Raw genomic sequence first — 16939 nt, 5'->3', positions numbered from 1 at the left:
TTCTATTTTTTGTCTTCCTTTCTGTCTCCGCATATGATTCATATATCTTAATGTCTTCTTCTGACCCGAACTCTTCTCCCATTCACCATTCCTTCAGAAGGCAGTTTCTTTTCAACCTTTTCCTCTTCCTGATCCATTTCAGCATCATTCTTTCTTTCCACTGCCGCTGCCGCTTTCCATGAAGTTTATTTTGAGCTAACACACTTCTCTGCTTGAAACCTGGAGGATCAGAGTAATTGTTTTGTTCCTGTTGTCTATTAGGGCCTAGCATTATGTGCACAGCTTTAAATGTAAGAATCAAGTTTAATTTTGGACAATAAATTAATGCTCACTCAAATTATATTTTGTCTAAATTATTAGATTTAGATTAGATTAGATTTATTTATTTAACCTGGTAGAGATAAGGCCGTCAGGCCTTCTCTGCCCCTCTACCAGGGGATTACAACTATAACATGAACAATAAGATTACAATTAATATTAAATTTACAATTACAATTACAATAAAAATTAAAGTACGACAAGAATACCTGATTAATGAAAGCTAGACATTTTATCATAGAAGTTAAGAACAAAGAATATTTTTGTATTTACTAAATTACAAATTAAACCTACAATAACAAAATTCTATAGTGATGAAATTACCGGATATTGAGATATTTTGTGGTAGATTAAAAGAACTATTTACAAGAAACCATGTCTGAACGAGTCTCAATTACTGACCAAGTGCCTAGTAAGTTTGCGTTTGAATTGAATTTTATTTCGACAGTCCCTGATGCTAGCAGGTAACGAATTCCAAAGTCTTGGCAGGGCTATTGTGAAAGAGGATGAGTATGAGGAGGTGCGATGGGATGGTATTGTTAGTATTGTTTCATGGCGAGAGCGTGTGTTCAGATTGTGGTGGGAAGAAAGGTAAGTGAAGCGAGACGACAGGTACGAAGGAATGTGTGTACCTCCTGAATATGTATTGCAGATTCGCATGTTGTTTCATTGCCACGTAATTAAAATGATAGAATTTTTTTTCTGTTTCGTAATTCACACTTTATTTGCTTTTGTACGTAATACAATAGGGTCCTAGTATGAAAATTTAAAATGTAAATTTCTGGAACTCTTAAATGAACTTACTTACTTACTTACTGGCTTTTAAGGAACCCGAAGGTTCATTGCCGCCCTCACATAAGCCCGCCATTGGTCCCTATCCTGAGTAAGATTAATCCAGTCTCTATCATCATATCCCACCTCCCTCAAATCCATTTTAATATTATCCTCCCACCTACGTCTCGGTCTCCCTAAAGGTCTTTTCCCCTCCGGCCTCTCAACTAACACTCTATATGCATTTCTGGATTCGCCCATACGTGCTACATGCCCTGCCCATCTCAAACGTCTGGATTTAATGTTCCTAATTATGTCAGGTGAAGAATACAATGCGTGCAGTTCTGCGTTGTGTAACTTTCTCCATTCTCCTGTAACTTCATCCCTCTTAGCCCCAAATATTTTCCTAAGCATCTTATTCCTCATAGAAGCTATCCTTTATATGGTCGTATTTCTCTTCTGTAGGGGCATGAGCGTTTATAACTACGATATCGCACCATCTACCCTTAAGTACTAAATACGATAATCTATCACTGATAAATTCGACCTTTTTTACTGCTGATTTTATTCTTTTATGAGTAAAGAATCCTGTTCCTAATTGGTGATTATCGTTTCCTTCCCCATAATACAACAAGTAATCTCCTATTTCTGTTATGCCATTCCCATCGAACCTAACCTCCTGTACTCCCACAAAGTCTATTCTATATCTAGCTAGTTCTTTTGCTACTAATGTTACCCCTCCTGTTCTATATAGACTTGTAACATTCCAAGTACCAAATCTCAAAACCTATTCCTTTGCTGTGGTCGTGTCAGAGAATCAGTCCCATTCTGAGGCTTATTTGAAGGATTCGTAACAAGCTGTTTTTTACGGTGATGGGTTGTTAGCCCTTCGCCCAACCCTCAAGCTGGAGGACCACCCCTCATCGGCTGTCCGCGACTACTTATTCAATATATTCACAGCTACCCTCCATATCTGGAGATATCTCATTCAGTCAGGGACAGGCTTCTTTCACTTGTTAAACTCTGACATATGACCTGACTTTACTTTTCTTTCAAAGAAAGTTTTGATAAGAGTTTTCATCATTCTTAAAAATACCATTGTGTTCAGATAGGTCCAAAAATAACAGGCCATCTACTGCTAACAAGAGTAACTAAAAATAACTATTTAAGCAATTGGTAACGAAAGTAACGAATTTAAAAGACTTGAATAGTCGTCAATAACGAAATTACGCATATTATTATTCTGCTTCACTTATTTAATGTTGTCACAACTGCCTCTGTTACAGTGGTCGATAGTTAGTGATTACATATGTAAGTCTGATTTAGTCTAGAAGGCTGGGAGAAAAGTTGGCTGCTCGTCCATTGAACTGAAGATCAGATGACTTGTGGAACAAGTCTGATGTTACCGAACGAGTTGGCTCAGGTAGTAGCATTTGAGACTCGCATTCAGGAGATCCCAGGTTCAAACCCCATGGCCGACCAATCTGACTGGTGTTTTTCACGGTTTCACTTAGTCACAAAGGCCGGATTGAAAACTTGCATACCATGATTCATCACCAGCTCAGTCACCAATATCATAAACATTAATCGAAAATTTGAGTCGGTTACCTACACACAAACTATCTACAACACAACAATAGAAACAGGAATAGTAAAAGGGGCTTACTTATATACCCACAGATACTAAAACACGCGAGATGACCACGAATGTTAAAGCGTATATAAATAAACTTAACAAAAAGAAAAAAAAAGTCTGATGATAAATCATTAGTTAAATAAAACGTGTTTAATGTTTTTTCATTGTGCTTATGAATAATTGATAAGTTGTAGTACGTAACTAAAATGTAACTAATTTTTGTTTCACATCTTCGGTAGACACCTGAATAAGCAGGTAACCAACTATTGGACTATTGAACATGACATTGAAAAAATGTTGCTCTGTTTTTGCACATAAATGGACTTTCAGTTATAATTAATACATCCAGTATATAGCCCATCTACTGTAAATATTGCAAAAGGAAGAATATTTCTCAATTAAGGGTATGCCCTACTGAGTTCTGATGAAATATTTCAATTTTTACCATTTTTAAATTTTCCCACCAAAAACTCATATGGTCTATGATAAATATTTGTGCAAAGTTTCGTTTCATTATTCGAATTGTAGGTGACCTAAATATTAATTCTTTTAAAGGGCCGTAAGCTAACCAGGCCATCTAACCTTTAAACGCAGTTTCTGGGATATAATATTTTTTTGCATTTTTCAATCTAGGAATTCAGACTTATAAAAAACTAAGTAAGATAATGCAGTGGCATTTTTAGTACATATTTTAAACACTGTATTCCAGGGACATTTTTATTTTATTTTTATGTTGCTTGAAAAATACAGCCAATGCATGACCTTAAGAAAAAACTTTTAAAAAATTCAAGATAATTTGTTTATTCGGAACCACAAATAAATACAAAACTCGAATACACAGTCTGATTACTCTTCATCTAGATGTCAAGCCATGAAACTAGAAACAAATCTTTATTCTTTCATGTGTAATCTAATTTATTGGTAAGATATGAATTTGTCTATTTAATTTTTTATGGATCAAATTTAGAAACCAAAAATTCTTAAAATTTCAACAACATCATCTAATCTTAAAGGAAAGAAATTTGTGATTAAAACTTAATTGAAATCATATAAAAATTGTGGAAGTCGTAAAAATCAGTAGCACATACCTTTAAATAAAGTACAACCTCTATTTAATGAATCATTGGGGACCTTGTTTTCTTTATTTCCTTAAGTGGGGCTTCCACTAAATATAAGAGATAATCATAAAAGAGGGGAGAGTATTGGGGAAATTCTACATTTTTAAAAATAATTCTAGTTGTGCAGCCTAAAATTCTCCAAGGATTCTTTTCTTAAATGTGGGTATGTTATACAACCGAGTTTGCATAAATTGGGTTCTGAACTTATGTGTGTGGTATATTCTCTAGGTTAAAAGAAAACAAGCCATAAAATCCGCGAATTCATTGACTACAGGAACTTTAATCAGGATTATACATATGTAGACAGGATGATGCAATTGCATTATCTCTTTTCGTTTACATGTTAATCATTACATTAATTATTTATAATCAAAGTAAATCATTTAGAACCTACATAAATGTAAAATTATATAACTTATTTTATATTTGTGCTGTGATCTGCCTCAGAGTTTCTGGCCACAGTTCATGAGGTTCCAAGTTCGATTCTGGTTAGAGCACAGGAACTTTTCCTTAAAGGGAACTGTACTTGTGTTCGTCCATGATCTAGGTTAGTCTAGATTTAAGATCTCTCCTGGCACTGCACAACCACACAATATCATTGGAGCAGTGTCACTCTGCCTTCCAGAAGTGGGTTATGCATAATCCACTGCCAAGAGAATGTCGAAAGACAATGTGGTGGCATTTGAGGGAAATATTTGTGCAGTTGGTAATTGAATTGATTTTCTGTTCTAGATTGCACAAGTGTTACGAACTCATTTTCACTACTGCATGAAGCTGCAACCCAGCTTGGGGCTGTCGTTACACAGAAATTTGACGAAGCAGTGCGTGCTGAAGAATTAGCATCAGTAGAGAGATTTTTTAAGATCTATCCTCTTCTTGGAATGCAAGATGAAGGTCTGATTAAGTTCTCATTGTACCTATGTTCAAAGGTAATATTACAAAATCATGCAGTTCTTACTTCAATTTTTCTGTCTTTGTTTTCTATTCTAATATGTTTATCTTCAAAAATAATGTTTTGGTAGGATAATTTTATTTATGCTTTAGTATTTCTGAGCTTTAGCTCGGACATCTCTCACATAAAGAGATCTGGCTAAGTCTTATGAATTTAATTATATTTGAGTCAAATACGAAATTGGGATGTACATTTGCAAAGCACCAAAGAAGCTGCAGTTAGAATTATATTGAGATGTTTTATATATTTTGAGAGTATGAGTAAATAAAATTAGATTCAGAATTTAAAAAAAATATGCAATGCGAGGTACAAATACAGTAAAACTTCATTTGTGCATTTCTCACTTATACATTTTCTAACATATACTTTTTTTCTTAAGTTCCGGCAAAATTCTTCTACTTTTCATGTTAATTCATTTCAGTTATACGTTTTTCGCACTTATCGTATTTTGAGCCCTGAGAGGTACAAAACTTCATTTATACGTCCTAATTCAATTTTGCTCGAAATTAGGTTTGCCATGAAATGTAAGAACGCGAAAATACCGTATTTACGCCATCGAATATAATGCGCACACCAATTTTTTTATCCAAAAATCCAGAAAAAAAAATTGGCGAATATAATAGGCCTACGCATTTGTGCTAAAAACCACTCAAGTTTAAAATTATGTTATCAAGACAGGTTATAAAGGGACTCTCTTACCTCTTACCTATACATCACATTCATGCTCATTTGAGTATCAGAACTGGAACATCTGGTGAACAGGTCTGGGTTGGTGTCAGAACATTGACAATGACTAACGTCATGCTACCCAGTGGTGATATTCAGCCGGTTCGCACCAGTTCAGATAAACCGGTTGTTGAATTATTTTTAGATATTATTTGCAATTACCATGGACATATACCGTATTGTTTTAGCATAGGTACACATGAGAGAACTGGTTGTTAAACTTCTTCAATATCACACTGATGCTACCCTTTCATCAGTAATTACTGGTAAATTTTTTTGGTTTGATGCGCAGTTGTTGAGAGTTGTGTTCATAAAATTTCACAGTAAAAGAAAAATATTATTGTCATTTTAGCAGTTAAAAATATTATTCTTATTAAATAAATGGACAAGAAATTACAAATGAAAAGTTCGCAACGAGTGTTTTTGTACGTACAATAAATTTGTTAAAACTGAATAATTTGGTAGGATAATAAGCCTGTTTTGAGGTGAATTTTTTTACACTAGAACTAATGTTCAGTTCAGTTTTGACTCCTTTAAAAGAGGTTATTAATGAGTGGAAGAGAAACTGTTTTCTTTCGTAAAAGGGAGTAGAGTGATGACCAAAGGGTAAGTACAAGCAGGATTACAGCTGTTGTCAACCCTTCCTCCCGTATCTTTGTAAAAATGAACTGAAGGAATTACCAAGGCCGCGTACTCAGTAAACATACCTTCCTGATTAATGGAAGGGGGTGCTAAGTCAGTCAGTACCTACTGCCTAATGACTATAAAAAAGTGAACATTATTAATTACATTGAACGTAATCTATCCTGTGTGTATAGCAATGTCTGTAGTATAAAAACAGACTTCGGTTTTAGTGAACCTCGGATATAGTGAACGAAATATGCTGGTCCGGAGTTGACTGTATATAAACTTCAACCAAAAAATGTCGTGTTGAGAGATAAGATATTTTGTGTATTTGTATATTAAAAAGTGTTCTATTGAGAAAACATTAACTGAGCGCAATTCTGCAAGATGCTACTATATTTTGATTCTGCATATTAACCCATTTATGCCCAGATTATTTTTTTTTTTAATTTTTGTTTCACATATATATTAAGTGAGTCAGAGGGACGTTGTAAGCATGAGGAACTATGAAAATATTGATTTTGTTACTTCGGTAAAAATTTATGGGATGGGTCGATAACGACTCACTAGGCACTTCCTCGAGAATTTGTTCATTATAATGTTTTGATGATTTCTTGTTTTATTTATGCATTTGCGTAGTATGCAACTTGTTAAATTTAAAAGTAATGTATAAACAAATCATTACCATATTAAAACCGCATACTATTTTTTTAAATATTTATTGAATAATAATTATAATTTCCCTGAGAGCTACATTCACATGTATTTTACATTCACAAATCTGAAAGGAAACCTTGTACTTGAAGAAATAAATAATTTGAAACCCACAATAAATTATGGTACATGACATAAGGCCCACACCTGTGGAGTAATGGTTGGCGCGTCTGGCCGCGAAACCAGGTTGCCCGGGTTCGAATCCCGGTCGGGGCAAATTACCTGGTTGAGGTTTTTTCCGGGTTTTTCCCTCAACCCAATATGAGCAAATGCTGGGTAACTATCGGTGCTGGACCCTGGACACTTTTCACCGGTATTATCACCTTCATCTCATTCAGACACTAAATAACATGAGATGTTGGTACAGCGTCGTAAAATAACCTACTAAAAATACATGACATAAGTCCTTAGACCTACTCATGATATGGTGCACCTCTGACATTCTTTTACATTGCCACAAATCTTGTATCGCCGTTTTTGTTGTTGGGCTATAGTGCCAACAGTGATCCTTTCTCCGGTGTTCTTTGATGGTATCGAAGAAACGAACTCGTCTTCCACTCTTTGGAGAAGTGTCATATTTTAGGCTTGCGTTATTTCGTGGCCGAAGGCGAATGCATCCAAAGACTTTCCATATGATCGACTGACTGAGAAGCCAAGCATTGTTCATGCACACATCTAATAACCACGAAAGTAATGGTATGTGCCATTTTTTCCACGTATAACAGAAGTATGTACTCCACTCATATTGCAGTTATATTTACGAAAAACAAGGCAGACGAACTTTGATTTCCTCTTCTTGTAAAGGGGCTGCTTCATGTTCGTTAGACATGATGTTCACCTTTATTTCTTTCTCACTTTATTCTACGTGTCGGTGGTGGGGAATTCTCAATTTCATTGCTGATAAGATCTGAATCTTTTCTAATATCGGTGCCCCTTTCCTCATTATAAGGCTGAACAATGACTGGTAGCTCTGTCACTAACTCTGCTGTGGCTTGTAGTTGAGCTCAGTCGGAGTCCTTGCAATCTTCATCTCCAGAATTTGCATCCATTATCCTCAGGTAGATCAATCAATACATCTGCCCCGTATTTTGGAATTTCGGAAGAATCAGATCTCTTCAACTATCCTAGAATTTAGATTACTGTCAGACCAGTGAGTCTGATAACAGGGAATACTTATGATTATGGAAACTGTAATGAAGGATCTCAGTTTTCAGATGGGGCCAGTAGGGGACTCTCATGAAGAGAATGAAAAGACAAAACGGGGTCATTCTGATTGTTATTCACACTCGGCTCTCTCTCTCATAGGTGCCGCTAGTGCCGAGAATTATGAACTACTTAGTTCGTCAAAGACTATCCAGAGTGCATCCCAAGCAGTGAGATATAACATTACACAAATAAAACAATGTTGTAAATGAAAGCGGTAATAAGCCTGAGATATTCTGAGAAGTGCCATAAGAATTATCATTCCCAAAAGCACTCCTAATCCTTACACAAACTTCTATTGAGGTAGTTGTTCGTAAAAACATCGCTCAAAGGAAAATAATAAGAAAACAAAATGATTTCATAATGAAAAGCTATGTGAAAGGTAATTCTTGAATAAGTGCTTAGTGGGTCGTTGTCGACCCACACTAAATTCTAAGCCCTACTGTACAGCAAATAGCGTAAATATTGACAAAAACATACAAGATACATATTCTCCTGTATCTTCTTGGCAGGAAACACTGATGGTTAATAAAATTCACGGATTGAACAGAGTTTTTACTCACTTTTTCTTCTCCAAGGCAGACGGTAGTTGCGTCATATTTATTCGGCAAGTTCCCGCGCAATAATGACGTGGTTTGTTGGTTTCCCGCGTGTTTCACAAGTGCATTGTACCTTTGTGCATCTAAGAAAAGTAGATACGTAGTGTTGCCTAGAATAATTCGCGTGGAAAATAATTTTAATCAATGGGTCGAAAACGACCCACCTGGGCATAAATGGGTTAAGAACATTTACTAGCTCACACTTATCGACATAGACATAGAATGTTTGGCCTGTTCTTAGGTGTGTATATACTGTGTATTAAAGGTGTTTTCTGTACTTTTTCGGTGGAATTGCATCTCTTTTGAAGTAACATATTTTCTGAGGTGGAAAGCAAACTAAGAAATATGTTATGCTTATACATTTTGTACAATTGTAGCACTTACCTTTTTTATTTGTAGCTTCAAGAAACAGCTCATCAGAATCTGCTAGTTGCCTTGGAGACGAACCCTTCTAATAAGCGAGCTAGTGTTATCTATGCTGATACGTTGACTCTACTGTTTGAAGGAATTGCTCGGATCAGTGAAATTCATCAACCTCTTGTGGAGACTTATTATGGTTTGTGAATATTTTTGTATTCCAAATATTTTTTGAACATGTTATGCTTTCGTCTGAAACGTAATTAGTATTGCCATGAAGATTTTTATGTCAAATATACCAGGTTAATAATAATATACAATTATTTACTATTACATCTGTATAAAATAGAAATTGAAAACAATCAAAATACATTTTTTTTGTAATGACAGCAGCTTCATCATGAATAGAAAATACCTCCAAATCCGCTGAGTCATCAATAACATTCGCGCTCATTTGTTTATTGTTATTGTTAAGTCATCTTAATTGTATATGTTTCTCCTTCATAAGGAAATGGAAGAAAGGCTACATATTGTGGCATTATATGAAGATTTAGGTGTAGAAGACATTTTGTTGATGCAAATGTTTTCAGAAGAAAGAGCAGCATCCAGCATCATGGAGGCGATACATCATATGGAAACCCACAATTTTTTTATTTAATCGTATGGGGAAAAAAAAATTTTATCTGTATGGAGCCATACAGCATATGGGTGCCTAAGTTTTGTACACGGAGATCTGTACAGATCTTAGATCATCTCTTGCTGTTCCTAATGTATTTTGTTTGATGTTCATAAACAAAAATCGTCCACCTCTGCAGCACTGGAATCCACAATTATATAAAATTATGGTTGAAAAACAAGAAGTGCTGCAAATACACACTCCAAGATTCATGAGACAAGTGTGCATCTATGGTGGGGCTACATGGTGTATTCTTTATATCTTGTACAATTAAAATGTAAAGCAAAACAATTTCTTTACTTCTTCTTTAATATTAAACAATCATTAAATGACAGTCTGAGAGATAGAGAGAGGAGAGTAGAATATAGTTCAAGGGAGAAACCAAGGGTGGGGCGTATGACCAAGAAAAAAATTACCATGACAGCACTGGCAGCACCCTGATATTGTTGGTAATATTCAATCTCAAAGGAGCAGCCCAGCCGTTGTTTCATCACAGCATTAAGGTTCACGTTATCTGCTTATTACTAAAGCCCGGATTTCTAAGCAAAATGCACATTCTTTTCCACACTGTTAAAGGTAAGCAGAAAGATTATACCTCGTAAGACACACCTAGATAAGAAGTTTTAGCTATGTTTTATTAGTGCTTATAAATTCTTATTTCGCAGGAAAACGTTTTGCTTCCTTATTTTACGATTTTTAATTCAAACTGCATATTTTACCCAAAGCTGTAATTTTAAAAGTGTGTTATTTCACACCTAGCTGCCATTTATCACTGATTCCATTTTTTTTATTGGCTAATAAAAATTAACTTCAGTCGAATGCGTAAGAAAGCAATGCTAGGATATGACCCAGGATGATGCGAAATAATACTGCGTAGTTCTAATTAGAGAACCTTGGGATTCCCCGCCAAGCTTCTGCGACTAGGCAGATCAATCGGTTATCGCACTTATCGCGTTATCAGAATGATGTCATGTGCCTGGATGGTGAATCCCCGAGTTCCAAGCTGCAGTGTGCAAGTTGTGCAATACGCGTTGGTTCAATGAGGTGTGTGTGATTGCTGCTGTTGTAGTTAAGGAATGTCATGTGCATGGATGGTGAATCCCCGAGTTCCAAGCTGCAGTGTGCAAGTTGTGCAATACGCGTTGGTTCAATAAGCTGTGTGATTGCTGCTGTTGTAGTTAAGGAATGTCATGTGCATGGATGGTGAATCCCCGAGTTCCAAGCTGCAGTGTGCAAGTTGTGCAATACGCATTGGTTCAATAAGCTGTGTGATTGCTGCTGTTGTAGTTAAGGAATGTCATGTGCATGGATGGTGAATCCCCGAGTTCCAAGCTGCAGTGTGCAAGTTGTGCAATACGCTTTGGTTCAATGAGGTGTGTGTGATTGCTGCTGTTGTAGTTAAGGAATGTCATGTGCATGGATGGTGAATCCCCGAGTTCCAAGCTGCAGTGTGCAAGTTGTGCAATATGTGTTGGTTCAATAAGCTGTGTGTGATTGCTGCAGTTGTAGTTACGGAATGCCACCCACAAAAACCTCTCAATCAGCATTCTTACGCAAACGCGTAAATGAGTTTGGGAGTAATATTTCCAGTGAGGCAGCAGTGTCTTATTTTGTTTGGTGTGTGAAGAAAGTGATTCTGCGAAGAAAAAATATGGCACTGTGCAGCATATTAATGCAATGCGGCATGAGGAGAGGTTTAAGAATAAATCTAAGTTAAACCAGCAACTGATTGAAAGCAGTGTACAGTCGAGTTCTAATGATACATTTTTCAGAGACTCGTGTTTAGCATTAGTGGGTTCCGACATTCGTTGTGGAAATTGAATAATGTGCAGCTTCGGGTATTTTTAGAAGAATTCACAAACAAAAGGGTCCCAGACGAATCTACATCGCCCAATAACTATGTGCCACAGTGTTTTCAAGAAGTAATTTGTAATATTCGGGATAAACTGAAGCACGAAAACATACGAATTTCTATTGATGAAACCACAGATGCGTCGAGACAGTGCGTGTGTAGTGCTGTAGTGGGAAGCAGGCAGCAGATCATTTCTTCTTAATATACAAATAGCTGCTTGACTGAGTAAATCATTCCACTGTTGCAAAATTTTTCAACGACTCGTTACTTTTCTTGTGGCTGGAAGGGATTCGGTATGACAATTTATTGTTATTTCTCAGTGATGTTCCTGCATATATTGTTAAAGCGGGAGCTGGTTTAAAAGTTCTTTATCCTAAATTAGTTCACTTGACGTGCCTTGCATTGTATCACTCAAACTGTTGGAAGTCAGTACAAAGACGTGGATCTTCTTGTTTCCAGGTGACAGCCTTCAATAAGGGAAGAGTTCTACGAAGCAAATAATTTATCATCGTATTTCCGTGTATTCGTTTTTGCTTATTTTGGTGTCTATTTTCACCATTTTTCGTTCTTATTTTGCTGTTTCCGTGTATTCGTTTTTGCTTATTTTGGTGCTTCTTTTCACCATTTTTCGTGCTTATTTTACTGTTTGATTGTGCTTAGAAATCTGCACTTTACTTATTACACTAGCATATATATCTTGATTCTGATAGGCTCTGCAAATAATGGCGTCATGATAACATTAAAGAATTACAGACAGGCGGAGTGTGAAAATTCTCTAATATCTTTGGCTCTTGTTCTCTTGTCTCGGCTTAACTGATATCTAGAGCCGGATTTCCATGCACTGTCAAATTTTAAAACATGCATGCATTCGTGCACTGTCATATGACAAGACATGCACAATGAAGTGAAAGAAACATTAAAAATATGCACTATCAAAATTGAGTTCTACATGATGTCACATTTATATTTTATTTTGAAACAACATAAGCTTACTACAACTAATTTCTCAAAATTTTCTTCACTTAAGCTCATGTGTTTATCTGAAGCACATTCTTGGACACAGAAAATGATCTTTCTACATCACAAGAAGTGGCAGATGCATACTTAAGAGATGAAATTTGGGTCAAAGTGAGGTCGAATTGTAAGTCTTTTGCATTTCCGCATGGTAATGACCCCATGGAGAATCGAACCCGCGACCTTCCGGCTTTGCAGCGTTACATCTTAACTGCGATGCGCCCCAAAATACACAAGTGCTTACGTCTTTATTACAACAATCACAATAAACTGCATCACTGTCTGTTTTTAGAAATTCCTTTTCCTCAATGCATTTTAACAGAAGATTTATTCTTGCAGTTCTAACAGGAGCTACAGCAACACTTCACAATTTGACACAAAAGTATACTAAATTGCAGTTTGCAAGCATGCTGCTTCTGGCTTCCTTTCTTTCAATATTTTGGTCCCTGGCTTGTAATGAGAGAGAGTTGGGGTTGGAAATTTCAGTGTAACAAAGGGAGGGATTAGTGCAAAGCCTTTTGATGCTACAAAACCATATTACGGGGAGCTTTCTTTTATTTTTTTTCTCAATAAACAAATAACGTGGAAATACCAGATTTTACGAAGCAACATTCATAAAAGGCACTATTATGCAAGTTAACATAAAATATCCACTAGATCCAGAAAAAAGAACATAACATACAAAATAAATTTCTAAATATGTGCTATTAAATCTAATATCTTCAAAACATGCATTTTGCATGAATTTACTCCCAAAAAGGCCAAAACATGCACACAGGCACGGAAAAGTATGGTTATTTGGAATCGGTAAGGTATAAAACAAATATTTGAGAAGTGTAACAAGTTTATATAAAAACATGGAAATCTGGGCTCCGCTGATATCCATTTTCAGTTTGTGCACCACAGAATACTGTGGATAATAAGATTTTGAGTAAAAATGTGTCCATTCCTTTCCTACTAGAGGTCTCCTCAATGCTAAGAAAAGTTGAAACTTGAGTACATCTAATGGATGGGGTTGAACATAGAATTTTGCTTTTATTCGTTTTTATTCATTAACAGAGAAATCTTTTACAGTTTCCTAATTTGATATAGTCCACACTTAGATATTATATTCCCCCTAAAATTTCATTGCTTTCGGCAAGATTAGAACCCATGACATTTGGACAAGAGGTAAGCATAGAAAATTAGAAAAGAACAAAATATTAATTTCATTATGTTTCACTTAACTGTTCTTTCACATTGTATCGACAGTTTAATGTTAATCGTGAAGTGTTCATTGCTGAATGGTACTGGGATGTGAAACTTGGAAAATAAATTATAAAGCCTAAAACCCACAATTAACATTAATGTTTTCATATTCTCTGATTAAAAAGGAACTTTTGTAGTGACGATATTATTATGAAGTTGAGTTGTCTCATTATAGGACGTGAGATAATATGTATTCTTTCTTATACAGGAAGATTGCTGACATCTTCAAAGGGAATGTGATCATCAGAGCAAACGAGTCGTGTCTGAGTTTAGCAAACATCGTTTTTGGAAAAGATAGCGCAACAATGAACGCAGCAGTAATATCCAGACCAGCTAGAGCCCAAGGAGTTGGAGAACTAACTATCATGCACTCACGTGCTGAACTCTGTGTTCGTTTCATTAGAAGGAGAATTATGGTAAGTCACAATAATTCCCCTGCTATACTGACTATCAGGGACAGCTTTGGAGAGCGGAAGAGGCAGCCGTCCTTACTAAGAAGTCAGACATTTTTACTTTTTAATACATTGTGCTTGCTATTTGGGAAAAGGAAAGTGTATCAGAACAATGGAAGGATTCCATAATTGTACCTATTTTTAAGAAGGGAGACAAGACTAACGATATTAACTTTCGAGGAATATCACTTTTGTTGACGTCGTACAAAATTTTGTCCAATATTCTTTTGTTAAGGTTAACTCCATGTAGATGAAATTATTGGGAACCATCAATGTGGTTTTAGGCGTAAAAGATCAACTATTGATAAGATTTTTTGTATTCGACAGATATTGGAGAAAAAATAGGAGTATAAGTGTACAGTACATCAGTTATTCATAGATTTGAAAAAGGCATATGACTCTGTTAAGAGGGAAGTTTTATATAATAGTCTTACAGAAGTTGGTATTCCAAAGAAACTAGTTCTATTAATTAAAATGTGTCTCAGTGAAATGTGCAGCAGAGTCCATATATGCCAGTTTCTGTCAGATGTTTTTCCAATTCACTGCAGGCTAAATCAAGGAGATGCACTATCACCTTTACTTTTTAACTTTGCTCTAGAATATGCCATTAGGAAAGTTCAGGATCACAGAGAGGGTTTGGAATTGAATGGGTTACATCAGCTGCTTGTCTATGCGGATGACATGAATATGTTAGGGGAAAATCCACAAATGATTAAGGAAGATTAGATTAGATTAGATTTAACAGCGGTGTTCCTTCCAGCCCAAGCACTGCGACCTATAAGATCTATTGCGCATCCCCGTCTTTCATGCCTTTCAGTCCAAAAGTTTCAAGTTCTTTATGAACTGTATCAAACTTTGGATTGGGACCTTTGAGATCTCTTCAAGTTTTGGAAAGTGACTCCCAAAAAAGAGAGATCTTTGTTGTGCAAGCGCATTACAAACGCATAGCAGATGAGTTACTGACTCATCTCCTTGTGAACATCTTATACACAGTGGGTCAGTAATAAGTCCCATCCTGTATAAGTCCTGTAAGAAATCCTGTTGCCCAAGAGAGCTGCTTTTTGCTAAGTCTCAGCAGCTCATTCGATTTTGTCCTTGCAAGACCTTTGATAAGGGCCTTGCTGTGATTACAGCCCTTAATTGAGTTCCAGTAGCTAATATGTCGTCTGTGAGCCCAATCCCTGATGACCTGCTTAATTGGTCTTGAAGATAGTCCCAACACAGGTTCTGGTCCTATAAATGGGGTCTCAGCTCCATCTTTAGCAGCCTCATCCGCCTTCTCGTTTCCGTGAATCCCTGCATGTCCTGGTACCCACCTCAGATGAACCGAGTTAGTGTTTGCCAGTGTCATGAGGGTATTCCGGCACTCCAGTACCAGTTTCGACTTGACTAAAGGCGATTCAATCGCCTTTAGTGCCGCCTGGCTATCAGAAAGTAAATGATTAAGGAAAATACGGGAATTTTACTTGAAGCAAGTAAAACAATAGGTTTGGAAGTAAATCCCGAAAAGACAAAGTATATGATTATGTCTCATGTACGAAATGAAAATATAAAAATTGGAAATTTATCATTCCTAGAGGTGGGAAAATTCAAATATCTTGGAGCAACAGTAACAAATATAAATGACACTTGGGAGGAAATTAAATGCAGAATAAATATGGGAAATGCCTGTTATTATTCGGTTGAGAAGCTTTTGTCATCCAGTCTGCTGTCAAAAAATCTGAAAGTTAGAATTTATAAAACAGTTATATTACCGGTTGTTCTGTATGGTTGTGAAACTTGGACTCTCACTTTGAGAGAGGAACAGAGATTAAGGGTGTTTGAGCATAAGGTGCTTAGGAAAATATTTGGGGCTAAGAGAGATGAAGTTACAGGAGAATGGAGAAAGTTACACAACACAGAACTGCACGCATTGTATTCTTCACCTGACATCATTAGGAACATTAAATCCAGACGTTTGAGATGGGCAGGGCATGTAGCATGTATGGGCAAATCCAGAAATGCATATAGAGTGTTAGTTGGGAGGCTGGAGGGAAAAAGACCTTTGGGAACGCCGAAACATAGTTGGGAGGAGGATAATATTAAAATGGATTTGAGGGAGGTGGGATATGATGATAGAGACTGGATTAATGTTGCACAGGATAGGGACCGCTGGCGGACTTATGTGAGGACCACTGTTAATTACTGATGATGGGACAGCAGTAACCCAAAACATGTCTGATTAAAGAAGCCTTGATGAAAATATTGTGTTCATACAACTGTATTAATTATTTATTATATTGCAGCTATATTTTAAGAATATTTGTAATTTGTTATAGATAAATGTGGTTTAATAACTTCAATGAAATGTAAGGATGCTGTGAAGCTTTCACTGACATCTCCCACACCCTTGATGGAACAAGAGCTCATAATGATGTTTTTTGTGCTTGTTGTTGATAGTAGTTTGACTACATTTGCTTGTTTGTGTTACCTTACTCGTTCTACTTTGTTCAAGAATGACTTGGAAATTGGTGTGCTAATCGAAGTGCTCTGGAAGCCATGCTGCGGGAAGTGAGCTCTGCCACCGCATGCAGGAGCTTCATGAAGGCTGCAGCTAGAAGAGGGTTTACAGACATCCAGTATGTCTACTTCATAGTTAGGAAATTATAAGGTAAGTAGAGTTAGCACCTACCTTTCGTG

At 36.3% G+C, this 16939-nt stretch overlaps 1 protein-coding gene across 12 annotated transcripts in view; it reads left to right on the top strand.

Moving 5' to 3' along the window:
• LOC138715547 (conserved oligomeric Golgi complex subunit 4-like) overlaps window positions 1-16939 on the top strand; it is a 104458-nt gene that overhangs the window by 63790 nt on the left and 23729 nt on the right. For 11 of the 12 annotated variants that reach the window (XR_011336418.1, XR_011336419.1, XR_011336417.1 and 8 more), the window contains 4 exons: window positions 4576-4772; window positions 9061-9217; window positions 14017-14224; window positions 16755-16910. Coding sequence is in view for 3 of the 12 variants with exons in the window: in XM_069848603.1 (XP_069704704.1) it covers window positions 4576-4772; window positions 9061-9217; window positions 14017-14048 (386 nt within the window). In the remaining 9 variants the exon portion in view is untranslated. The other variant, XM_069848602.1, reaches the window with a different exon arrangement.

Source organism: Periplaneta americana, chromosome 15, assembly GCF_040183065.1.
Source record: "Periplaneta americana isolate PAMFEO1 chromosome 15, P.americana_PAMFEO1_priV1, whole genome shotgun sequence".
Taxonomy (NCBI): domain Eukaryota; kingdom Metazoa; phylum Arthropoda; class Insecta; order Blattodea; family Blattidae; genus Periplaneta; species Periplaneta americana.
Note: the sequence above shows the minus strand (reverse complement) of the source record. Positions and strands in the feature narration are given on the sequence as shown.